The sequence below is a fragment of the Phacochoerus africanus genome, chromosome 2, assembly GCF_016906955.1.
Source record: "Phacochoerus africanus isolate WHEZ1 chromosome 2, ROS_Pafr_v1, whole genome shotgun sequence".
Lineage (NCBI taxonomy): Eukaryota > Metazoa > Chordata > Mammalia > Artiodactyla > Suidae > Phacochoerus > Phacochoerus africanus.
Genome location: NC_062545.1, coordinates 211341417 through 211369183, shown reverse-complemented (window position 1 = coordinate 211369183; position 27767 = coordinate 211341417). Strand labels below are relative to the sequence as shown.

The following is a 27767-nucleotide window of genomic DNA, read 5'->3' as shown; positions in this document are numbered from 1 at the left end:
ATCACCAACTGAAATAATCAGAAGTTCAAATAAAGGCTATGCTTCTGCTTCCCTTACACTGCCCAGTTGTTCCTTTAAATTAATAAACTGGCATCATCGAGGCAGTAATATAAGGGGACTGCCTGGCAGCTCTGTCTTCATCAGGAAAGTCACTGTATAAATTTTCTTCCAATTCATTACAGAGAAGTTTAGGAAGTGAGTGGGTGATGCTTTTTGTATTTCTCTCTGCACAGGGAGGCCTGAAGTTAAAAACAAAATTCTGATGTATGGAAAAATCAGGTTATGATAAGGTTAGTCTTGCAAAAGAATCTTTGCAGTACACAGGACAGGAGCTGAAAGCCAAGAAATTGTGCTTATTTGTTAGTAATTCTAATATAAAGAGCTTGAAAATGAAAGCTATTTTGTAACTTTTTATTGCGCAGGGCCGGCCTGGGTGATGATCAGCTCAGTTTAGGCACTATATGAATAGGAAGGAAAGTAGTGTGAAAGGCCAAATACTAATCCTGCCAGAAAACTATAGGATACTACTGTTATTTTATCATTTCCAATTACCACAGAATGGTAGATACAACAAAACAGCAAAATCAGAGGACACAATCTGAAAAAGAAAATTATTAGATCTCTGCATAGAACATTATCATCTTTAAAAGAATTACATTTAATTGAAAACGTCCTTCAAGTTGATACTTAGATGAAATAACATCTCTTTCAGTAAATACTAAAAATGATATTCTAACTTTTTACGGAATCAAAGTATTTATGTTTACTACATATTCCATTAGTGGGAAAATTTAACAGGATATTAAATATCTTCGCTCAAGTCCAAAGAACTCTACACTTAGAAAAGAATACTTCACAGGCGTGTAGACTTCCAGTTTACACACATTTTCAGAAACTCTTAGAAGGAACATGTTCAAGAATCCCTAGGATTACAGAGGCCAAAGGTTTATTACTATTTACCGAAAAAAAGCCCCTGTACATAATAGCACTCAACAAACCACTGCTGAACAGCAGAGTATTTTACCACATACCCCAAATATTTTCTTTTCCATTTGGAAGGGATGCTTTACCTCTCTTATCACACTGAAACAACAATTTGGTGCAAACTGATTAATTCTTTCTTCAAATAATTATAAACATTTCTTGCTTTTCCTATTTAGGTCAGAGTATTTAATAGTGAAGGATTCATAAAATAAAATGCCTTGTGATAACTTTAAATTAGAAATTTTATGTAGCATTTTCACTACAAGAATTCTGTGAAAGAGGACTAAGATATCTAAGGAAAGGTAAAGAAGAAGGAAGATATTTACAAGCCCATCATTTTTATAAATGGCCAGAAGGGGGGAAAAAAAAACCCACCCAACATGGCCCTTGCTTTCTCTCAAGTCTCAAGCTTCTTCTTTCTTCACTTCTCAGAGATAATCAATAAAGGAATAAATGCTTCAATGCCCAAAATGTTCATTTTAAAGTTGTGGCTGATACATATAACCTTCTTCTACAAAATTAAGTCACTTGAGTGATTAAGTTATATGGATTTAGAAAATCAAAGACAATCACTTGTATCAAGCAAAAATAATGGTTGTTATAGAAACAAAGTGATCTGTTTCTAGATGGAAGCTGTCTCTTTTAGCCTATTGTCTAAATCCTGACAAGTCAGCAAATCTGGGTCAGATCCCCTTCCTCTACCCTCTTAACTAAAACTATGATTATGCCGATCAAATAATTCATCACACTGCTCGGAAGGGACTTGATTACTCGTCAAGTATGTCCCGCTTGACAGGCAGGCACAGTGTTTTATCTACTGTGGCATGCCCAGAGCCTGTTAAAGCACCTGGAACACAACAGCTGCTCCAGAAATATTTGTTGAGTAAATGAGGGACTCATGAGAGAAGAGTCTTTTTAAAATATTAAACTTAGCTTTGAATTAAGGGATTAGGTACATTTTGCTCAAATGCTTCTCTCTCACACATAACACAGTACTCACACACGTGTACACCCACGTGCATACATACATACATACGCGTGTGCGAACACACAACCCTCAGTGATGAATGGGTGATGGGCACAGCACTGAGATGGAGGAGAAGCCAAGCCTGGACTGGCAGGGATGGGGAGTGGGGGACAGTCATATAAAAGGCAATAAGGATCTTAGCATAAAATAATTTTACCCAAAAGACCCACTTGGGGAAAAATATGTCGCTAAAAACATTTAACCATTTCTTAAAAATCTCATTTGAGGCTTTAATTATGACATACACATTTTGTGTATATTTATTTATATTTGTGTATGTCATAATATATAAAGTTTGCTTTGTTCTTTTAAAATAATTAAAACTTAAATTATTTTATCTCAAGGCCAATTTTTTTTAAAAGGGTTGATTATACCTCCAAACATCGGTCTGTACACTGATATATAATTTGTCACCATATGGATGGTGGAATTATGAGAAGAATTATGGATATGGATGAAAGCAAACAAGTAAGGAATAAATGCTTTAAGGACAAATGTATTTTACTCTAATGTTGGGTCAGTGTGAAGATGATGATTCCTATGGTAGAGAGGATGGGCCAGGTAGATAATTTTAGCACAGAAAGCTCACTGGAGGGTACCTCTACTATTCTATCTCCAGGTTTCAAGGTTCCGTTTTTGCCAGCTGGACTATCTTCAAGAACATGTTTGATGAAAATGCCCCTCATCACTTCACCATTGCTTAGACGACTCCCCATCCCTCGTCCACCAACAATGCTGATGCCCAGGGACTTGCTTGGTTCTCGCCAAAGTTCAACCCTATAAAAAGAAATAACATTTTAAACTTTCATAAGAAAATACAGAGAGAAAGCCTCATAACATTGGGTTTGGCAATGATTTCTTGAATTATGACACCAACGGCAATGCAACACAAGGAAAAATCGACAAACTGGACGTCGACACAATTAAAGGCTTTTGTTCATCAAAAGGTACCATTAAGAGAGTAAAATGGCAACCCACAGAGTGAAAAAAAGTTTGCAAATTACATATCTGGTAAGGGATTAATATCCAGAATACATGGAGAACCTTTAAAACTCACCACCAACAAAAGAAACGACCCAATCAAAACACGGGCAAAGGACTTGAATAGACATTTCTCTTGAGACTATATACAAACAGTGAATAAGTGCACCTGACAAAATGCTCAACATCACAGATCATTAGGGAAATCAAAACTACTAAGAAATACCACCTCACATGCAGTAGGATGGCTAATATTAAAAAACAGAAAGTAAATGCTGGCAAGAAGAAACTGTAGAGACTATGGAGAAACTAGACTTGTGCACTGTAGGTAGCAATGTGAAATGCTGCAACTGTTATGGGAAAAAGTATGGAAGTTTCTAAAAAAATTAAAAATAGAATTACCATATGATCTGGCAATTCCATTCCTAAGAATACACCCAAAAGAATTCAAAGCAAGGTCTTAAAGACATTGTATACAACCATGTTCATAAAAATGTTATTCACAACAGCCAAAAAGTGGAAGCAAACCAAGTGTCCATGTACAAATGAGTTAATAAAACAGTATATAAATACAATGGAATATTATTCAGCCTTCAAAAAGAAAGGAAATTCTGACGTGCTAGGACACAGATCAACTGTGACAACATTATGCTAAATGAGATTAGCCAGCTAAGTGAAATAAAGGGAAAATCCTCTATGATTCCACTTATATGATGTACCTAGAGTAGTCAAACCCATAGAAACACAAAGTAGAATGGTAGTTGCTAGAAGATGAAGGCAGAAGGGAATGAGGAGTTATTATTTGATGGGTACAGTGTTTCAGTTTTGCAAGATGAAAAAAAATCCCAAATGGATGGTGGTGATGGTTACACAACAATGTGAACATACTTAATGCCACTGACCTGTACATTTAAATATGGTTCAAATAGTTCAAAAATAAAAAATATATTTTTAATTCAAAGAAATAAAATATCATTATATATGTTAATTTTTGCAAATATTATTTGCTCAGTTAAGGTTTCACAAGTAGTAAGACATGATTATTTCAAGTATTTTTATAATTATGTGCTTTATAGGGTCTGATAAATACTAATGTGTTTCTGAAGCTAACAGATCAAGCTACTTGATCTGTTACAAGTAAATACTGGATTTATGCTCCTGGCTGGGGCACAGATGAATGTAAAAGGACCATTTTCCAGAAGCTCTATTATTGTAGACATTGAAAAATTCAGCTACCCTCAGACAGATGGCAGCTTCTAAGCTTAGCAACCCAATCAAGTTTGTGCATTTCTGCATGCAGTAGGTCAGAAGCTTTCCTCTGCAGAAGTCTGTCTGGTCAACGAGACCTAGTAACTAACAGGGCATGTGGAGAAATTGCTAATAAGACCCTCGGTGATGTGATCCCACCACCACCTCCTAAACGCATTTCAAACAGCTCTCCACTCCAGCTACCACTCATCTTTCTGCTGTTCCTTAAGTTCATCAGACATGCTCTCCTGCCTTGGGGACTTGGCACTTGCTACTGCCCCTTCCTTGACCAGTTACTCTACCCACGTAAGAAACGCTTGAGCTTATATCCAACAATTAGCTGTCAGAGCTAAGGATGAATTCAAAGTACATGTCTCATGAAAAGGCTGGAATAGAAGAGTAAGGTGATATGCAGCGAGGTGTCTGGCAAAGAAGAGGGAGCAGCTCAACTAGGGGAAGCAAACAGAGAAAGAGAGCAAAGAGTTCTGAGACAGGTAAATAAGACTGCAATCTGCTCCCCACTGCAGGGAGGGAGCCAGTGCCAGACATCAGAAAGGGGATGAAAGCATGGTCCCACATGCCCTTAACCTTGGCAATTAAGGTGCTCCTAGAGGAAAGAAAAGGTTGGATTTAGGACTCCTATGCAGTGAGAGAGGTAAAAAAGACTGGTGATAAAGGAGCCCTATGGGTGGAGTGAGGGGGTGGACAACTGGTCAGATGAAGGTAGATGATGAAACAAACCTTTTCTTTGTCAGCCCCTTTTTCTTTACTAGAACTCTATCATCCTAGAGATCTACTTGTTTACATTAAAAGAGTCTCACCATGATTCTTGAACATAATATATGTGTGTGAATAGCTTAAATTAGTTAAAATCCTATTCATCATTTTCTTTCATTCTAGGAATTCTATTACAGAACCAATTTCTTCCTGTTCCTAAGGTAAAATGGATGGTAAAGTACTAAAGTCAGTAGAGTCAGCCATTGTCTTCAATATTTAAGAATTCAGAATACACAGGTGGGAATTCTCCTCTCTTTTTTCAAAAGGAAAAAAAATCAAAGACATAATGAAAGAACTTGTCTCCTAGGATTCTTTGTGGTTGGTATAAATAAGAAAGTGGTTTTTATGATTTCTTGGTTACTAAAGATAGCAGCAGCAAACACTTATGAAGGGCTTCTCATATGCTCAGTATTTATCTCTGAGTTCCATATACTTTTATTTAATTATCAAATAATCCCTATTTGGCCGATGCTCCTGTCAGCCCCATTTTACAAAGAAAAAGGCACAGGGAGGTCAAACAGCCTCTGGATACTAGCACCGTATGCTTCCCTAGGATTTGGCACAGACAGCCGAATATACCCCTTAAAGCGTTTTCAAAATATACTCCTTAAAACATCAGAGAAGGTAATCCAAGACAAGAGCTGCCAAAATAACCACAGAGCTGAGGAATCAGACTCAGTATTCACAGAACAGAACATGAAAAACATTCCATGGAAAGAAAAAGAGAGACCTAGGAAAGAAAAATTTTATAGAATTTGTGCAAAGCTGGTTTTGCAGAAAAAAATAGCAGCCTTTCTTGAGAACACAGGTTTAAAGAGTGAAATTCAGAAAAGCAAAGGCAAAACAGAACTCTGAGGCTAGGCTGCCTGAACTCTGAACCAAGGCTGCCCTTTTGCTCCTTAGCAATGGTGTGACCCTCTGAAACTTCTTCAATCTCTTTTACTTTCCTGAGCTGGGAAATAGAGCCAATAGAGTCTCTCCATCACAGAGTTGCTGTGAGGATTAAATTAATGAATACATGCAACATGCAAAACAAAGCTTTGGTGCATATGGAGCAATCAACAAATCTCTGATTACTATTATTGTGATGACTAAAAATATGATAACTGAAATAACCTAAGATGTAATATTCAACCCATACGACAAATGAGCAAATGCGTTCCCCAGCAGCTCTATTCTGTTAGGCTTATACATTGTTTGTAAGATAACGTACCATTTTCTATCCATTAGGTTGACAAAAACTTGTTTAAAAATGATCATGTGATGTGGTAACAACAATATGGGGAAAAGGAAACTTTCATTTACTGGAAATAGAAGTTAAAATTGGTGTAGCCAACTGAAAAAGTAATTTGACAATTTCTAGTAAATAATACAGTTAAATGCATGAGCCAGAAATTCTACTTTTGGATATATACCTAGATAAATTCTCATCCATAAGTATAAGAATGTAGATATATTTACCGAACAGAATTGTTCTAATAATGGATAAATGTTAACTACTCAATCATCAATGTGAGAATAAACTGGTATATTCATATACTGAAATGCACTGCAACAAGTAAACTGAATGAATTAGATATTTAAGTATCAACAAACTACATCTCCAAGACATTGGCTTAAGACAAAAGTAAGAAAGCTGGCAAATGATACATACAGTATATATGGTACAATGCTTCATGTACATGCTGTACAGCACAGAGAACTCAACCCAATATTCTGGGATAATCTATGTAGGAAAAGAATATGAAAGAGAATGGATATGTGTATATGTATAACTGAATCGCTGTTGTACAATAGAAATTATCACAACCTAGTAAATCAACTATACTTCAATAAAACTTTAAAAAATAAAAAAACTAAGCAACATGCTAAAAGCCCAGGAAAAAGAAAGAAAGAAAGAAAGAAAATCACAGCCAAGGAGGATGTAACACAGGTTATTTATAATCTTAAAATTTACACTTGGCTAAAAAAAATTTTCTCTATTTCCACACAAAGTAAATTTTTCCTGACTACATGTAAGAATGTTATAGCAGGTTCCCAATATTTTTAAGCATATTCATAACACTTGTTCCTCATTTACTAAAAGATCTGCTTATTTTGGTAGGTTTCCTCATGAACTTCTATGAACTTTGCCCCAAAAGTTCTTTAGGGCTTTATTATAGGTTAATGAGGGCAGAGTACCTTCTTTAAGATTTATGGAAGTTCCACACTGTAAATTAGTTACTACCTTTACAGAAATCTCTTAGGCTGATGTGAAGGTTAAAATCAAGGTTGAATGTGTTAAATTCTTCTGGTCCAGAAGTTATACCCAATTCCACCTCTCAAGAAAATTCCACAATGAGTCCCGTGCTCAACATTTTTTATCTGCTTTATTCTATGTAATGATGATGAAGATGATGATAACCACTAACGGCGACCACTGAGTGCTCACTCTGTACTAAGGACTTCACATGCATTATGATACTGAATTCATTAAATTCTTCCCCAAGTGTAAAGGTTTAATGTTTTCTTAATTTTTTAAATAAAAAAGATATTACTATTTCAAAAATGTTTCTTTTAAAATGAAGTATAGTTGATTTTGCATATTAGTGTCAGAAGTACAGCATAGTTTTTCAATATTTTTACAGATCATACTCCATTAAAAGTCATTACAAGATAATGGCCATAATTCCCTGTGCTGTATAATATATCCTTGCTACTTATCCATTTTTATGGAGTCGTTTGTACCTCTTTCTCTTAACCCTAATTTAACCCCCACCTTCTTCCCCCTTTGATAACCACTAGTTTGTTTTCTCTGTGAGTCTGTTTCTGTTTTGTATACACATCTGTTTAATTTTCAGGTCCCACATATAAGTGATATAATACAGTATTTGTCTTTCTCTATCACTTAGCATAATATTCTCGAGATTCATCCATATTGCTACAAATAGCAGAATTTCATTCCTTTAATGGCTTTATATATATGTATAACTCAATCTAATAAAGATAATTCCATCTAACTTACTCTATCTTCAAATAAATAAGAAACTTAACATCTTATAATACAGCTTCTGCCATAGATCCAGCACTTATATTCTCAACATGGGTAATAATGTAGAGAGATCCTGATTTCTTTAAGCAGCCTAAATAGCATTTAAAGAATTAAAATAAAAAAGTCACTTGAGATGGCTGGAAATGCTTACTGGTTTTGTGAAAGCAACAAAAAACGTTTCCTATACTTTGAAATGTGACCCAACCTACAAAATGTTTAAATGTGATGGCTGCAGGGACAAGTTCATTTGTGAGCAAAGAAAATCATCAAACTGTATTACACATTTCCAGAGTAGAAAAATTTTGTCTTGAGAATTTTATTTATTTGTTGTTGGATAAATATTAAGTATTTACTACATAAAAGACAACTTTGTGACGGTCACCTTTAGATCTGTTTAGAGAAAGCACACAATGATTATATGCTTAATGCAAAATAGGTACATTTTTCATTATTTTGTGTGTCTATACATCTCACCTTCCAAATACACAAGAGCTTTCTTAAAGGCAGAATTTATGTCTTGCACTTCCCTGTTATTCACGAAATAATCTGCCTCTCATCTGGGTCCATAATCAGGACTCAATGAATTCTTATTAAACTGAATTTCATTCTACTTGGCATGAACATGAAAATACACTTTAGTGATATGTAGTGGTTTATCTGAGCATATTTATGAAAACTGTCTTTTCTATTATATATGAAATTCATTCTAGACAGAGCATGGGTTAGAATTCCTGCAGCCTATGATAAGATGTTTACAGGTACATTTTGAATATATGTTTAACTATCTAGTTTCTACAAATGCTAGAACGAATTTAACATTTGGTGGTATATCTAAGATCAACTCGAGAGAAAAAAAATGACCTATTCTAATTATGCATACTTTTCTCTAATTAATTTTATTTCATCCCCACATGTGCCCAATCCCAGAATACAGGATTTTAAGCTTGTGTGATGCACAGTATCTTCTCTACTGTGCACATGAAGAAGTGGAGGGTAAGAGATATTAAACAGCTTGCTCAGAGTCACAGTAGCAAGCTGTAATCCAGTACTTGAAACCACCCCTCCCTATCTTTAAACACTGAGTAGGCAGGAGGCAGAAATAGTCCTTACCGCCTGGGCTGATTCCAATTGCTGTATGCTGCATTTTGAAGTTCACTTTCTTCCCCCTCTCCTTCTTCTCGTTCTGGTAGCTCTGGAATGTCTCTGTTAAAAAAGAGTTACACAGTGTGTACTCCAAAGTCCTACTAAAACCATGCAAGGTTGCATTATATGTACTTTATTATTGTTTCAGCTAAAAATAAATTGCTTTGTATTTTCACCATACTTGGCTGATTAAGTAACATTTTACATTAAAGGGAAAGTGAAACATGATTAAACAAAATAAGAGCACTGTATTAGAATCAATCATCTATGATAGAGCTGAACACAAAGAATCTTGCCTAGTCTGTTTCTTTCCTAATGAAACATGGATGAATAAAGGAAAGGAATGAACAAAAGGGAACAAATGCCAGAATTTTTAAAGGACAACTGTGCAACAAGTATTTCTTAAATGCTTACCACATGCAAGAAGGTAGAAGCACCATGTGGGTGATAAGCTTGCACAGCCCTGACTGATCCCTGGCCTGAAAGAACTTATCAAGTATGGCAGGAGTACAGTATCTCTGCTTCTTCAGAATGCACCAGTGCTTTCCCTTCAACTTTTGAAGACAGATGGAAAATGCTTAGGGTCCAGCTTTAGCCCATCTAAAGGAGCCAGACACAGAATTCGCCTTACAGGAAGCAGTTCAGAATGCCCTCATGTTCAAGGACAGTTTTCAGTTTCCGTAGGAATTCAGATCTTGCCAAATGGCAGGCATATAACAAAATGCACCCAATCTGTTAAGTGAGTATAAATAAAACTATAAAATAATAACCTTGTCACGAAATAGTTTGGTTTTCCAAAGTACATGTCACATCAATAAATGGCATTGTAAGGGCAATAGAGAATAGTTAAATCAATTATGGTGTAGCCTGACGCTGTGAGTAACAATTGGATTTCTTAAGAAATATGTCCACATATTCTTTTGCAAATAGAGGTTTTACAAATTCTATCTCAATAAATGTTTAAAGTTGTTTTTTATAGAAACTGTAAAAATCTAAAGAAAGAATATGTTTGAAGTTCTCTTGCGGTGCAGTGGGTGACGGATCCAGCATTTTCACTATAATGGCTTGGGCTGCTGCTGTGGCGCGGGTTCCATCTGTCAAATTATATCATCTTTAGATTTTTAGATCAGATGTCATCTAATCTGATAAACCATTTGTGTTTGAACGTGTTTCCCAATATTTCTGCCAAACGACTGTCCAGGCTATCCTTGAAATCTCATTCTTTCTTTGAACTGAATGTTAGATTTTTGTCTTTCATCCGTTAAAAGGAAATTCACTTGCTTGTGGTCCCTGCCCATCAGTTGTGTGATTGAATTCCCCTCCTGTGTAAACAGAGGAAGGAGGCTCTGAATGAGGCTGAGATTCCCACAGCCTAGTCCTGACAGTGAGACAAGACTGCCGGGATCCAAAAGAAGCTTTTTAAAACAATAGTAAGAAGCTGACTGAGAACTAAACAGCCTGAGTGAAGCTCGATCCAGAAGACTCAAGGCAGAGAGGGGAAACAAAGGCCTAACCCTCGGAAACACCACTGGAGAGAAGAGGACAGAAAAAGCAGGCATAGAATATGGATGAGAAGGAGAACTTAGAAGAGTCCCTAAAATATTCAGTTCTTTCCCCTAAAGCCTAACCTGGGGAAGCTACTCAGACAGAAACACACACACACTGCATCACATGTTGCTTCATTTTGAGTTGGGAAAGGATGAATAGCCAAAGTCTTCAGATACAAAGCCCTGTTCTCTTTAAATGATTCTCCAATCTCAAATCATTTCACTAACACAGATATGCTCTTATAAATGTGCTGATTATCTCTATCTGTCTTAGAGTGGGGTTTGTGGGATTCATGTTGAGTGCTCCAAAGAGCAGAATGGACCGGTTCTGTTCCTCCTGCACTCAGTCAGCCAAGAATGAATTAGTCTTCATTGCACCTGTGTCTGATTGTTGAATATCAATGAAATGTCTGTCACTTATAATAACTAATTCACCCTATATCTGCATTAAGATGCCAGAAGCTGGCACAAGGTCACATAGTAAAGGTGCAGAGTCGAGACCTGAATTGAGGCCATCTTACTACAACACCTGAGTTTTTAACTTCCATGCTATGCTGTCCCATATTTTTATACTGGGTTTGTGCAATTCTTTCTTTGGATCCCAATGGTTAAGAATATGGAGACTGAACACCTGCATTTTAACCTTGGCTCTGCCATTTAACATCCACGAAACTTGGGCAAGTAACTTAACCTCTCTGGTGAAGATTCTTCCTGTGTAGAACTAAGACTGTTTTGAGAACTTATATTAATAGCAAATATAATTTTTCTGCAGGGAATCAGCCAGTCACAGCCCTGGACAATTTAGACCATTTTCCTTTCTGTGCTGGGAGGGAAGCACAGTGATCAAAGGGATTCTCACTCTAGCATTAAAATTTTGAGTGCTTTTAAAGCCTCAGAACTTAATAAAAATCATGTTACTTTGGCATATTTTTTAATTAAGCCATTTGAAATGCTACTTCAGAGAGATGCTGGAATTACTACTTTTTCCATTTTAACAGGAAGTATCAGGGCCACTTTAATAAATCTATGGCATTAACCCTGTGACAGAAATTCTAGAGAGGAACATGGCTGAGCTTTGAGCAGGGTGGAATGAATACTCCTTTTCCCATAAAATTCAAGAGGCCCCCAGGGCTATGACATTCCTTCCCTTTGTTAAACGTGTAACACACCTTTTCCTTCTTTAACACTTTCTGTATTACTGTGCAATTGTAAAAGAAATAATAATATGATGTCATGAAGCCTGCAGAGTCACTGGACACCAGAGCATTCTGGGATGTTTTGACACCCTCTAAGGAATGATAGAAGTTTTGTTAGAAGACCTCAAATGTTTGCAAAGACATTTCTCCTCTACAGCATGCTTAAAGGAAATCTGTTACTCAGCTGCTAATGCAAGGCAGGGGGGGGGGAAGGGGGGGAAGGGGGAGGGGACGGGACACAGGCCCTCAATTGAAAGTATACAATGATTCATTATTCACTAAAAAGAAACTTGAAATTATTTCTCTCCCATTGCTGAACTCAGCAACAGCATCAAAACCTAGTTTCTGCCATTCCTAAGGAGGGGAAAAACTTCTCCTATCTTATTTAAAGGTTCTTAATATACTGTGTTTATCAAGAAGCTCTAAAAAGCCATACACTCTATTTCCTAACATGCATATACAAAGACATTCAGTTCAACGTTCTCCAAAAGAGTAAAAAGTAAACATTAAAAATGTTTCTGAATCTGGAGGCATGTCAATAAAGAAACAAAATTTCTAAAAATGTTTGAAAATATTTATGAAAGAGGAAAAGTGCTAACAATACCATATAAATTATAGATTTCAGGGAGTTAATGAAATCATATTCCTATCTGCAGTGAATTCCCAAAACTCGGTATATTGAAAGTGCTATATTCAGTAGTACAACTAAAGGTGGTTTAATTTATTGATTTCAATTTTCTCATTTGTTCCAAATTTTCCACACTATATGATCACTTCTTAAGCAATATGGGTGAAAGGGGTGAATATTTCTTAAAATCTTGAGAGGAAATGAATTCAGTCTTTTTCACTTCCAGTCCTCCTAACTCTGTATTCAAAACTGTTCTTTATGACTTGCTGTATCATTTATCCACTATAGCTGATTTACTGTTTTACTTACCTTCCAGTGTATGAAGAAAAATTATCCAATGCCATTATTCCTCCAGATTGTTGTCCCAAGTTTATTTTGAACTCTTCCAAATGTTCTGCAGGCACATAAGTAATTCTGGAACAAGACATAATCCATGAAAGCAAAGAGAAACAAAGTTTTGACTGTTAAGAAAATTTTCCAAATATGAAACAAAATTAGATTGTCCTTTCATCTCTCCTTTTCACACAACCTATTTAAACCAGCTCACTTAGTAGAGAGTGCAAACTTCAGAAAGAAAAAGTATCCTATAGGGAGGAATAACAACAGAAACTGATTTTTTTTTTGGCCTTTTTGTCTTTTTGCCATTTCTTGGGCCGCTCCCACGGCATATGGAGGTTCCCAGGCTAGGGGTCTAATCAGAGCTGTAGCCACCGGCCCACGCCAGAGCCACAGCAATGCAGGATCCAAGCCACGTCTGCAACCTACACCACAGCTCACAGCAACGCCGGATCATCAACCCACTGAGCAAGGGCAAGGATCGAACCCGCAACCTCATGGTTCCTAGTCGGATTCGTTAACCACTGCGCCATGACGGGAACTCCGAAACTGATATTTTAAATGCTACTTAAAACTAGGTGTTTACCAATATTCATATGGGGAAGGAAAACAGCATTTTATCTTTCCAAATGAGAGAACTAACAGCAATTTTTTGAAATTAGAAAAATCTTTAAATCCTTGGAAAAATAATTGTCAGTAGTAACATTTATTTTATCCAAAGATTTTTGGGTTTCTCAGCAGAAACAAATTAGATAAACTCTACTAAAACACTGGGTTTCCCAAACTACCTTACATTCTCCCATAATAAGTAATTAGGGATATTAACAAGTATTATTAGTAAGTATATCCTAGCTTTATTAAGTTATGAACTCTTCAAGTCTAAAGTTAAATCATTATAAGTTTATGTAAAGACTCTCTTAACTTGTAGCAAGTTCTTGGAAGTTCATTTTGGTTTCAGAGAAAAGCCTACTGTTTACACTTGAATGGTCACTTACTAATTCAAAAAGTCCTGGCTGAACACATACAACAGAGAAGGTGCTAAGCAAGATGCTGGCTATAGCCACAATGCTTAGAAACTGACATTTCGAAATTCAAATTTTCTGCTCTCCTATAGGGCTATAGAATTGATATACCTAGTTAAGAAGGATGCTCTAAGATCCTCAAATTAATGAATAGTAAGGCAAAAGAAATACTGCATTTAAAGTTGGTTCAGCATATTTGTGCAATGGAACAAAATTATGTATCAAAAATGCACAATACAAAAATCATGAAGACTCTCAAACCAGCTAAACATAAACTTACCCATGAAGACACCATGTATTAAAACCTTAGTGCTTGAGGGTAAGGATAAAGGATTGCCTTTATTTTATATTAAAGTAAGATTTACACCAATGGCATAATTTATTGAATGAGGAGAATACATAATTTCAGGCACATTGGTAATCCCAACAAAAAGCATTCACTCTTTGGAGGTTCGGAGTCAGAGGACACAGTTTTGTTGCCTCTCAGGAACATAACATAAGGCCAAATCACCACCAATGAATCTCCACATCCTCAATCACAAAAAGGATGTCACTTTTTATGAGCTTATGGTAAGCTGAGAAGCATAATATAACGAATGTAAGGCGGTGCTCTAACAGAGCATCAGCCAGCCTGGCCACACCCCATCACTCTGCCAGAAGCCGAAGAGCCTTCTGATACTTCATGACACTCTTACTTCAGGGAAGCACAAAGCACCATTCAGTGGCTATAGGATTAGGCTGGTTGTGAGAGTTGCATTCTAATTCTGGCCCTATTTAATTTATTCATCTATAAAAATACATACTCTATAGTGTCACAAAAGTATATTAAATAGAAATCTGGCATTTATCCCTTCAAAGGAATGAGCCAAAAAAGGTATAATACATTATTACACTGGGAAAGAAGACTGTCTTTTATACACAAAAAAATAAACATAAAACATAAACCCAGAAAAGCTTATTCAAGAAAACTGGTATTATTTCTGAAGGTTCAGTAAAGGAAAAGCTCATACAAATAAAACTTAAAGAAAAAAAAAAGCCAGGAAGAGGTAAGGAGAGAAAGTTAGAATACAAGAGGAAAATAATAATAATAAATTCAAAGTATTTAATTTTTAAAATTGGCTTGAGAAGGAAAAGGTGTTTCTAACCCAAACACTGTTGAAAATGAATTTCCCTCCCTATCGGTTCAAAATTGTCTACAATTTTACCAAAGGGTGGGGGATAAAGAGCTTTACAAATATTTTCAGATATTTTAGGGAGCAGAGAGAAAGAGAAAAAAAAAGCAGTTTTCATAAATATTGAGCCCAATACAGACAGGAAGGCCACCAGAACATGCATCCCACAGTGCCTTAGCACATGCAGAGCAATTCTAATACTTGCCTGTAACACAGCCACACATCACCACCACACACCAGCAAATGACACCATACGATATTATGAGCTGCATAAACACACTGAAACAGCTTATTTGAGAGCTGTATTAAAAATTCTGAAATGCAAACTAACCTTAGATTACACATGGAGTGGGAAAAAAGAATAGCATTAGTGATGCCGAAATGGGACACAGCTATTCCTTCAGAGGTTGCGTCCACACATGCAAACAGGATCATCCCCTGACAAAAGAGCTGGGAAGCCTAGTAGTTGGAATATATGATTTTCAAATGAGTTCACAATCACCAGTGCAATGTGAAAATGTAACAATCTCATGGTTCCAATGGAACGGATGTTGTTACGTAAAGGAGAAAAAAAAAAAAGCCTACATGTATACAGGCTGAATATCTATCTGGATCTATCCCTGCTTCAGGATGTTACAAAGCACAAAATGGTTTTCACAGACAAGTTGTAACACACAGCCATAATGAGCTTTTGAATCACCGATACTCACACATAAAAGGGGGCTCGATCGTCAGCAGGTGCTGCAGAAAATCTAGAATGTGAAGCATACGCCGCGGCATCTTTTTACAATGGTGTTAACAAATGTCAATGTCTTGTGCTGAATGTGAGATGCATACATATGTAGTTAAAAGTGGGTGCTCCTGGTTGTTTCTTCCCCTTTCCACCTCCCTCCTATCTACACCTCCCCCAGAAAAGCATCTGCTCTTTACTGGTGTCTATAGCAGTGATTATTAACAAGCATAGAAAAATGTAACTGCAATCAATCTTTTATTCCTTGATCAGGAATTCATCCCACACTTTAGGTTAAGGCAGGTGAAGTCTGATTCAGCTCGGTAATTATCTGGCAGATGTTGCAAGCAGCTGCCGCCAAGCGCAAAACCCTGACTATTATTATAGATATATAAGCACTCCTGGCAAGGTGGAGTGTGAAGTGAGACAGAATGCATTCTGGTGAGGCTTCACATCTGGTTTTCCACAGAAAATAATGAAACCTGGAACTTAAACTGGTTGTTCCTGAACTCTTGAAACTCAAATTATCTACCCAGGCACGCATGAAGGCACATTCACAAAGTTCCTAGCCATCTCTCATAAATGGCAAAAAAAAGCCAGCCAATCCATTGTTTCAATAAGGAGTACTTTTCCTAAAATCAATCAGTTATGTAACTGAACCAGTTAGAGTCTTTTTTTATAAAGTCCCTGCAATACATTCCTCCACCACCACCCAAGATTAAGCTAGCCTCATGACAAGAAATCAAAAGGAAGAGACACGGATGGAGGCTAGATCAAGGCAATGACTACAACCTTTAACTGGCCTGAGGAAATGTCATGGTTCCATTCAGAGCATGGAAGGACAAGACTTTCCCTTTGAGAGAACTACTCACATGGCTTTCAAGGTAATTTTAAAACTTTTGCTTCATGAAAGCAAGTGATAGGGAGGAGACAGGACCAAAAACACTTCATGCAAAATGCATGGAACATGCTGGTCAATCTATATGGCTATTTGTTTTATCACTGAACACATTTTTTTTTCTGAAAAAGCATTCTGTGACTCATTTCTTTTTATCATTTACCCAATGGGTCAAAACTATAGCCTTTCAAATCACAGCTTTAGTATGATACTTGAGAAAAGAAACTGATGTGATTCGTGGGGCGGGAGTGTGTGTGTGTGTGTGTGTGTGTGTGTGTGCATGGGAGCATGTGAAAGACTGAGTGACTTCCAGAAGAGGGAAGGTTGGGATTTTTCTTACTTTCTCTTTTTAACTTAAGATACTTATATTACATTTTGCTTCCTGGCATCCTAAAACAATTATTTATGAAACTAGCTCTCTAGCTCTTTAGATACCCTTCACAGTCATAATAAAGCTGCTAAATACACAAATGGGTAACTTGCGGTGGTAAATCACAGGATGGGAAGGACATCAAAACAAACAAACAAACAAACAAAACCAGGAAAGGAGAAAAAAAGACTTGGAAGCTGGAAATATACCTAACAACTTCTCTAGAGTCAACTAGATGCATGACTTCCGCTAAATTAATGTCACATTGGTCTTATCTGTTTGCTGGCCACACTTAAAGAGCTGCAGTACATTAAAACTGAGAGGTAAGGTTAAACCAAGGGCCAATCTAGCGCTCAGAGTACCAAAATGCAGACAGGCGACCTGCATCCAGTTTCACAACATTAACAAGTACGTTATCACACAATCAATCAAAGTTAGAGGCCATCTTTATTTTATACCACCTCTAAACTACATAAGCTAAAATTCCAGCAGTAAAGAGTTTCCACGGAGATTATTATTCATCCTTTAAAGAATCACTAGCCTGTAAGTGGCGAGGAGGAAAGCTCTTCAAGTTTCTCTTTTTATTTAGTATAGAGGCACTGACATTTCATCTTCACTTGTACTTGCATGATTAATAATAAAGGAAATGTCACATGATCTAATGACCTGTTCTATTATAAAAGTCAAAAAGGCATGCAAAAATATGAAAGCCCATTAGTGAAATTCTGCCCAAAAATAATACCTCTTTTTTTATAACACTGCAGAATCCACTCTATACAGCATATATTTTTCTGCTTTTTTTACTGATGGAAGCTCATTTTTACCTAAGATCCACCAATATATATTTTGCAAAAAATAATACAGAATGCTGTCTGTAAAATAATATTAATACAAAAACTCTCCATACTTGTATTCATTACATCAATTTAAGATAAACAAGCTTTCCCTGAGCTCTTATTTTACTATTTTATCCCTTAAAGGTTAAATACAAATATTCGGTTATTAATGCTTGGGAAAAAAGCATTACACCGAAAAAAAACTACACTGTTAAGGCATGACAATAAATTATGAACTGATTTTTATGTTGGCTTAAGAAATATTTAGTGACTTAAAAACCAAACCATACATATGACACACTTTCAGTAGATTATAGGATGATGAGACATTTAAATGCTTCCTGACCAAACAGCCTTAATGACCTACCATCGGACCATATCAACATACTTCTGAGTTCTCCTATACCATGAAGCAGTTCAACAGAGGGTAAGTTATGGGTTAGACTGGCATTGTTCTATACGATCTCTTCCATGCCTAGCCCTTAAAGAATTGGCTCACTTGGTGAACCCATACAGATTGTTAGGTAGTGTGCAATATGTTATAATGAGGCCAATCCAAATTTCTAAGTTCCTAAGAGTGGACCATCCTGCTCTATAAAAGATACTTCATATCTTCTACATCTAAGAATTTTTTGTAGAAATCAATGGAGAAGTAAAAATAAAAAGAGAAGCAACATCATTTTTAAATATAGCTGTCCTTAGGTATCTACAGGGAACTAGCTCCAAGTATCTCCACAGACACCAAAATTCACACTCAAGTCTCATACATAAAGTGGCATAATACAGTCAGCCCCCTGTATCCATGGGTCTTCGTTCTGTGGACTCAAACAACTGCAGATGGAAATTATGATCCAAGCTTGTCTGCATCTGAAGATTTGAAACTCAGGAGTATAGAGAACCAACTGTACACTTACTGAAAAAAAAATTCCTGAATACATGGACCTGTGCAGTTCAAACCTGTGTTATTCAAGGGTCAACAGTATTTCAGTATCATTAAAGTCTTTAGGAGACACCATCTACAATCAATAAGTTTTTGGTAATATTCAAATTCTTCAGTGACTTCTTTTAAATAAATATATAATGATTTTTGTCTATCAAAAAGATGTATGTACCGAGAAAAAATTCTGATTAGTGAACTGAAATTTCTGAATTTCCCAAGCCAGACTAGGGTCCAAGTGATACTTACTTTATGTCAGGTCCAATGAGAGAATGTCTTCTTAACATGGCTCGTGCTTGGGCATTGGTTAAGCTGATAGTAGATTCTTCATTAATAGACAAGATGCAGTCACCAACAGCAATCCGGCCATCTCGACTAATGGCACCCCCGTGAATAATGCTTCGAACAATCATCCCCAAGCCATCTTTATTAGCACTTACTGTCATTCCTACGGTTAAAGGAGAAACACATGAAGTAAATGTCTTTCAAATTCATTTTAATTGGAATTTAACAATCCCTATGGATTCAGAGATAAAAGGGAAGGAGCAAATTTTTAGCAAGTAAAAAAACAAGCAAAAGGAAAGGAAAACACTGGTTTATAACAAAAAATATGTTTTAAAGTAAATTTATAAATGTTTATGCTATTGTATCTAAAGATATTCCATGCTAAATACATTAGAGATGAAATAATACCTACACTGTGGAATGAATGGAGCTATTTGATGTGTTGCCACATATGCAAAAGCTCCTCCAGGAAGAATGTTTTGACAGTCTCAAATCAATTTTACCATAACAATTTATCTATTACATATATAAAAGAACAAAGAGCAAGACTACAAATGGAAGATTAGTTCTATAAACAAAGAAACTCTCTATTACCTTTAGATCATTTGTTCATTTGATGAATACTCATTATATGCTTAGTACGTGCTAAGTACCATGCTGGGGGCTTGATATGAAAAAGCATTAACATAACTCCTAACATCAAGAAGTTTGTACTCAAATCTTATCTGCACTAGGGCCTATCACAGTGCCTGAATGTACAGGAATCTGTTGAACTAAACTGATGTGAACTTTAATCTATTACCATTTTATTTCCACATCTGAACGTCCATGAGCTCCAGATATGGCTATTCATTTGCCCTCTTGACTTAATCCCTGGATGATTTAAAGAAAATACAACCCTACTAAGTGTAAATTTGAATTTCCTAGTTTCCATCTCCCCTTATTTCTCCATTGGCCTCACACTTTTGGGTAATGGTACCACCACACTACTCTCCATTACTCAAAGCAGAAATGAGGGAGTCATTCATTCTGGATTTCCATCTTTCTCTCACTCCCTATATTTAATCCATCATCAAGTATTGCCATTTCTAACTCCAAAACTCATCTTGACTTCATTCACCTTCCATGCTAAAACTAGACTAAGACAGCACTTCTCCTGCCTCACTTTTTGAAACGGCCTCCCAACTGGTTTCCTGGTTTCCAAAGTTGTCCCCTCCAGTGCATTCTTCTCGTAGCAGACAGGGCCACCACTCAAAAAGACCAATCACATCGCTCCCTTTGCTAACAGACCTTTAATAGTTTCCTATTGTGCAAATACACGACATACCTACACAGCACTATTAATATGGAGCTCATGGCCTAGCTCTCCAGACGTGCACCCTTCTCCTGTGCCTTGCCCTTCTTGCCCCGCTCCCCATGTTTCAGCAACATGGCCTTCTTTCAGAAATACACCTTGTCTCTCATTTCAGTCTCTGCCTGGCACCCCCTTTCTGCAGCTCTTGCACAGCTGACAACTTCCTGTTCTTCAATGTCACTTTCTCAGAAAAATATTCTCAACAAGTACCCCATCTGAATGTCTCCTTCTTATACTACCATCACTCTAGACCTTCCTACTGAAGGACTAGAAATATATAAAAAATATTGAAATAATTTTTAAAACTCTGCATAAAGTAATAACAAATTCACTTAAAACAAGTACTCAAATATCCTTCCAAAACAATATTATATAATTAAACAATATAAGGAGACATATAAATCTATTTAAGAACACTTTGGAGAGGAACCACCAATCCCTTTTTAGGTTTTTATATCTTTAAGAGAAAGAAATTCTATTAATTCTAATTACACCAAATTAGACATGATATTTCAAATATTTTTTAAGAATGATCCTGGAGTTCCCGTCGTGGCGCAGTGGTTAACGAATCTGACTGGGAACCATGAGGTTGCGGGTTCGGTCCCTGCCCTTGCTCAGTGGGTTAATGACCCGGCGTTGCCGTTAGCTGTAGTGTAGGTTGCAGACGCAGTTCAGATCCTGCGTTGCTGTGGCTCTGGTGTAGGCCAGTGGCTACAGCTCCGATTCAACCCCTAGCCTGGGAACCTCCATATGCCGCGGGAGCAGCCCAAAGAAATAGCAAAAAGACAAAAAAAAGAAAAAATGATCCTGATGACAATATATTTCTAGGCTGATATTTCATGCCCGGATATGGGCCATCCAGGCTCCTATTTATCATTTTCTGATAGAAAAGAACCATTAATCAAATGTACTCTGTCAGGACTCATACTAATGATTTTTAAGTGTATTGTTATTGAGGAAATAGCTCTGCTTACCATAAACCAATAAACAAGAAGAGACACTACTTGATTCAAGGTGGGTTTCTTATGAGCAGAGGGGCTAGCTCTGAAATGTTTCAACAGGTACTTGTTTGCTGTGATGCTGCCACCATTCCCACCAAGATCCACCAGAAACCTGTACTACTGTAAAATCAAAATGTAATTTAACTCCATGACCCACCTGGAGGCCTAAATCATCATCCTGATCTCCTCAGCACCATGCATTCTGCAATCAAGCAAGTCTTTAGAAGCTACGGTGGACACGCCCTCTAGATACATTCTGAACGATGTATTTAACTCATGACTATCAGTTATTAAAGCTGTCAGTTCACAATAACCATATAAAGAGGTTGATATCAGTTAGCTCAGCTTATACTTTCCTTTGACCAATGGATAATTTTCAGGGTTCAACAACTTCAAGGTAGCATCTACTGATTAGATTTTGGTTGTAACCTGTGGGATTATTTCCTGAAAAAGTTAGCAAGACAGCCCAAAGCATGTATATAGCAGAATGAAAGAACCAGGTCCAAATTTGAGTTCTGCCACTTCTAATCAGAGCAGCTTTGGGGGACTAACTGATGCTCACATTGGGCTTCATTTTACTCATCTATAAAATGGGGAAGATATCTACTTTTAAGGTTATTTAAAGAATTATGTGGAGTTACCATCGTGGCTCAGTGTTTAATGACTAGTATCCATGAGAACACGGGTTCAATCCTTGGCCTTGCTCAGTAGGTTAAGGATCCAGCATTGCCATGAGCTGTGGTTAGGGTACAGACATGGCTCAGATCCCATGTTGCTGTGGTGTAGGCTGGCAAGCGTAGCTCTGATTCAACCCCTAGCCTGAGGACCTCCATATGCTGTGCATGCAGCCCCAAAAAGACAAAAAAACAAAAAAAAGAGAGATCCAAAAAAATAATAAAGAATTATACAAAAAAGCACATGTAGAGTACCTTTCAAAGTGCTCAATAAAGTACAAAAAAAAACCTCAAAGAATATTCAAAAGGCATATCTACCCCCATCTAAAGCTATGCTGCTTTCTAAAACCTAAATGAAAATCTTAATTCAGCTTCAAAATGAAGCTTGTTATTACAACAACCTTAATGCAGTCTTGGGTGCAAGACTGGAGTGCCTTGTGTGGTATATGAAAATTGGAGCCATACTCAGGTTAGGGTCCTGGTTCCACCTCTTAAGGGCTTAGTACTTTCAGAGAAATTCCTGAGCCTGTCTATGTTTCTGCATCTCATCTATGAAGAGAAGATAATGCCTTTCATGTGCTTCTCACATTTTTACCTTTGCTTTTTACCTCTAATACATAATACAACATAATCAGCCAGTGGACTTCAAAACTACCAAAAATCATGAAGATTAAATTTTTTAAATGTCACTATATGCATGTGTACATATGTGTGTATATTAAATTTAACACAGTTTAAAAAGTTATTCAGTTGTTCAATTTAAAAAATCAAAGCAAATGGATGATGACAGCTTTTACAGAAACCTGTCATTTTTAAATAATTTCTTCTTATTATAACTGGAAAGAAACAAATTACCCAGAAAATGAAAACTGCAAACAACCTTACACAGACTAAGAAGAGACTGAATCTAAGAAAATGTGTTCAGTGATAGACCCTTTCATGACATACTCTCCTACTACCACAAAGCCAGTCTCTGTTTAGATTTTCTAAAAATCACCCTTTTTGTTACCTCACATTGTAAAGGCAACATCTTCCTACATCAAAAGCTCAAATGACTGCTTTAATTAAATGGTTTTAATGTTCTACACAGGTTTTTACAATAGGCATTTTTCAATATCCCTTTACATTTAGTTATTCTGAGTGTGGCAGAAATTTGAATATCAAAATCTCCAGTCAAATGAAGTAACAGAGAAGTGTTCTTGTTTTGGCATATTGAATTTTAACTTCAAAATGCTACAGGAATCTCACTGAGTTCTAGGAAATTCAACAGCAAGGGAGACAAAGCCCCATAGATATTTTGGGTATGTACATTATTCAAATAATGGAAATAAAGCAGAAAAGTAAAATATACATACATACATATGTATAAATGTTTATATATATATATACATAGATGTTTATATATATGCAGGTAGACTAAAGATATGCATTTAATTAAAACATACATTTTTATATTTATATATATATAACACATGCACATATATATGTATATATGTTAATACTTTTATATTACAATTTGGTTAATAAACTAATGGTGCTATAATTTCACACTATAAGTGTAAATGGTTTACTCTCATAAAGCAAACGAATCAGCTATTTTATACTTTAATTTAAAAATCAAACTACTAATGTATAAATGAATTTCCTGACATAAAAGCAAAGATACTTCACCTTTTACTGTTTTTCCCCAAGAGCTTAATCATTTTAGTACATTTTTTAAAAAATCAAAAATCAAAAGCTAATGTGGAAGCAACCCAAAATCTCCAACAGATGAGTAGATAAACAAAAGTTTACACACACACACACACACACACACACACACAAAATGAAATATTATTCAGCCTTAGGAAGGAAATTCTGAGACATGTTACAACACAGATGAACCTTGAAGACATTATGAAGTAAGCCAGTCATAAAAGGACAGATATTGTATTATTCCATTGACATGAGGTACCTAGATTCGTCAAGATTTACAGAGACAGAGTAGAATGGTGAGGATGCCAGGAGCGAGGGAGGGCAGGAGGATCAATGAGTGCAGAGTTTCAGTCAGGCAAGATGAAAAATCCTGGACATGGGTGGTGATGATGGTTGTACAACAATATGACGTACTTAATGCCACAGAAATATACACTTAAAAGTGGTTTAAATGATCAATTTCATGTTGACTATCTTACTAGAGTTAAAACATGAAATATCCTGACATCGTAACAGAATAAACGAAACATCCATGATTGTCTCAATAGATGAAGGCAAGGCTTTCACAAAATTCAACATTCTCTCCGCAAACCAAAAATAGGTGAGCAATCCAAAAGGGCAGATTGTAGAATCAGATGTGCTCAAACCATGGTTCTTTTTTTTTTTTTTTTGTCTTTTTGCTATTTCTTGGGCCGCTCCCTGGGCATATGGAGGTTCCCAGGCTAGGGGTCCAATCGGAGCTGTAGCCACCGGCCTACACCAGAGCCACAGCAACGCGGGATCCGAGCCGCGTCTGCAACCTACACCACAGCTCACAGCAACGCCGGGTCATTAACCCACTGAGCAAGGGCAGGGACCGAACCCGCAACCTTATGGTTCCTAATCAGATTCGTTAACCACTGCACCACGACAGGAACTCCTCAAACCACGGTTCTTGCAACAGCCTCCCAATTGCTTTCAATCGACCTGTGCCAGAGTGATCTTAAAACACATATCTGATCACGTCACCACCTGCCCTTAGCCCCCAGTGACCACTGGAGTTACAGCAGGGGCATGTTATGATGCAAGTCCCATGTCTTGCACATGAACCTGCCTAGCAGTTGTCTCCCACCTGCCATTCCCTCATCTTCAACTCTTATTCTCTCTGCCACCCCACCACACTTCATCCACACTGAACAAACTTCAGTGATGTTTCACAATTTTCTGCTTTGGCTCTAGCAGCTTCCATCCTTCCCACTGCTTCAACCACGTGGTAAAAATCTACTCCTTTTACATGGACTAAAGCAAACATCTTCTCCTCTTTGAAATCTTCCTAAACTCCTCCACACTCAGGGAACAAGGTCAGCTATTTTCACAATGAAGCCTTCAGTGTTCTCTGTATGACTTTCTATCATAGCATGTATGATATTTAAATGCAATGAGGATTTTATAAGTCAGTTAGTCTATTCCTTTAAACTTATGTTCCTTAAGGAAAATGATTATATCATGGTATCTATGCATAGAGTACAGAATACAGAAAATAACTACTGTTTGAGAGAGTTCAGTAAATGCATATACCAGCACAGGGTTTCTCTTATGGACTCTCCGTCTTATAAGCTAATAAAAAATGGGTTCTACGGCCAATGACGTGAAAAATGCTGCATCTTGTAACTTCTTAGAGATCCACAATGCGTATTTGAGTATAAAAGCCACCGAGCAGTGAAAACAGAAACACCTGTCTCCATAAATTTATCACATTCCAAACTTTTAAACTTGGAATCCATTTAGAACTCCTATTAGCATCCTACACAGATCTAGTATTCTAAGTAACACACTTCCAGAAACACTACAGTAGCAGATGAAATCCTTCTGACATGCTTAGGTATCTAGAGTATCTATCCTGTAACTAAGGCATTACAGAAAGTTCTATGGCTCAAGTTTTATATAATTCTATTAAATGTTAAATGTAAGAAATGTTACAACTAGGTAGAAATTATTTGCTATGATTCTCCATTTAGCTGCTGTCAGTAGAAGCTAGCCACCAGCAAATGGAACAAAATCTAGGAGACAAGAGATAGGAATCTCAATCACCTATTATGCCCTGCTGGACTCCCCTGCCAAGTCCCAAATATAACAAGCAAAGTAAACCCACCACAGCTATCAATGTAAAAGGTACTGTTGGTTACATCCTAGAAGGAACAAGATCTCTGAAGGAGAAATAACCAGAGAGAGTTGGGCTGCCATCAGGCCTCCAGAGCAACTGACTTATGATCCTATTTATCAGCAACGAGCACTCAAGACAGAGCCAAGTCATGTCACTGCTTAACTCAAAAGAAGAACAAATGTGACCTGCCACGATATAATTTTAGCTATTGTGATTAGGGCTTTATTTCTACAGGGAGTCTTCTTTGCCCAATTCAGAATATTTAGGATTATTAGACATTCGCAACCTTCCATGGGAAAGGGGGAAAAAAAAAAAAAAAAACCTGCCACCTGGGAAGGACTGTTGAATAACTGCATTTATATTTTGGTGTGGTGCACCTGGCTGTCTTTTGAGTCCTTACTTCAGTGAATGAAAGAAATGAAATACAAAGTGACTTATACATAACTGGTAAGATTCAAAGAAACTAATAATTTACTTTTCCAAAAGAATTTAGAATTCTAAATTGCTGACTTTTCATTTTCTAAGAATTCCTTTTCTGATTTGCTGTTTCATACACAAACAATTCATGTATCTTTTACATGAATATAGATGAGGCTCATGAATTCTTTTAAATAATTAGGAGAATGAGGGATTTAGGCTAGTCTGAAGTACGCCAACCTGTTAACCATTTCAGATCAAAATAATGAGTCTATAAAAAGAATAACCATAAAACTATGGTAAATTTTATAACACCACTTTTTTATCTACAGTCAAAAGTACTGAAACTATGTTTAAGATTTCATCCTGTCAAGGCGGTTGGGAGGGAAGTTATATGTGCAAAATAGGAAACTTACCTAGGCTAGAATTGCCTTTTGCTATTGTAATAGTCCTCTCAAGAGATTCTCTGGATAGATTTTGGAGCATGGCACACTCGGCAGCAGAGGCCAGGCAACCCTGTTGAATTAAGAACTTGGAGCCCTGTCAGAAAACAAAACAAAGTCACATGGAAAGGAAAACTAGACTTTGGAGTACTGTTTCAACATCACCTGTTCTCCCACTATTTGTGCTTTTTTCACCAAGAACCTATAAACAAAACAAGTTCATAGGTTGTCCTCTGAAAATCTCAACATCAGAACAGCACTGGCTCCAAATGGGGAGATTAGCTAGAATAATCTAACCCTTCACTGTCTCACTTCACCATAATACACAAACTTTATCTCTAGAATGTTACCTTCCCAGAGGAATCACTTAGCACAGGAGAATTCAGTTCTGCACTTGATACAACTTCATTTGGTAGATGAGATTCAGTCCAGGCTCTTGTGTTTTCACATTTGTATTGCTGTTCAACAGCATTTGCAGGTGTATAATCATTTACGGTAAAGCCAGAGGCAGGTCCCATGGTCATGTCCACTGAAGGCGGACTCTCGTCCTGTCTTTGCAGGAGATTCTGGGCATAGAGCTCCTCCAAGGACATGTGCAGATCAAGTACTGGATCTGAAGAACTTTCAGTAATATCCTGATGATTAAAGAACAAATAAAAGTTATGGCCATAATTATATCAATGCATTTCATAAGATTTTAATGAACTATTTAGTGAAAAACAAAACTTAATCACTCATTACTCAAAAGTATTAGCAAGCACACACATTCTTTGTTTAGCTGACATTCCACGTATATTTACTTTCATAAATGCTTTCGGATACATTTCCTGCATATCATAACCTCACATTATATTGACACATACAAGATACTAGTACTTAAAATCATTAAGAC

General features: G+C 36.7%; 1 protein-coding gene across 7 annotated transcripts in view; it reads right to left on the bottom strand.

Annotated features, from left to right (window-relative positions):
• The window catches only part of MPDZ (multiple PDZ domain crumbs cell polarity complex component), a 170091-nt gene that overhangs the window by 43655 nt on the left and 98669 nt on the right, over positions 1-27767 (bottom strand). For all 7 annotated transcript variants that reach the window (XM_047767639.1, XM_047767642.1, XM_047767645.1 and 4 more), the window contains 6 exons: positions 27226-27510; positions 26849-26972; positions 19113-19311; positions 12872-12976; positions 9159-9251; positions 2611-2788 (listed from right to left, as the gene is read on the bottom strand). In XM_047767639.1, coding sequence (XP_047623595.1) covers positions 2611-2788; positions 9159-9251; positions 12872-12976; positions 19113-19311; positions 26849-26972; positions 27226-27510 — 984 coding nt within the window. The remainder of the gene's footprint in view (positions 1-2610; positions 2789-9158; positions 9252-12871; positions 12977-19112; positions 19312-26848; positions 26973-27225; positions 27511-27767) is intronic.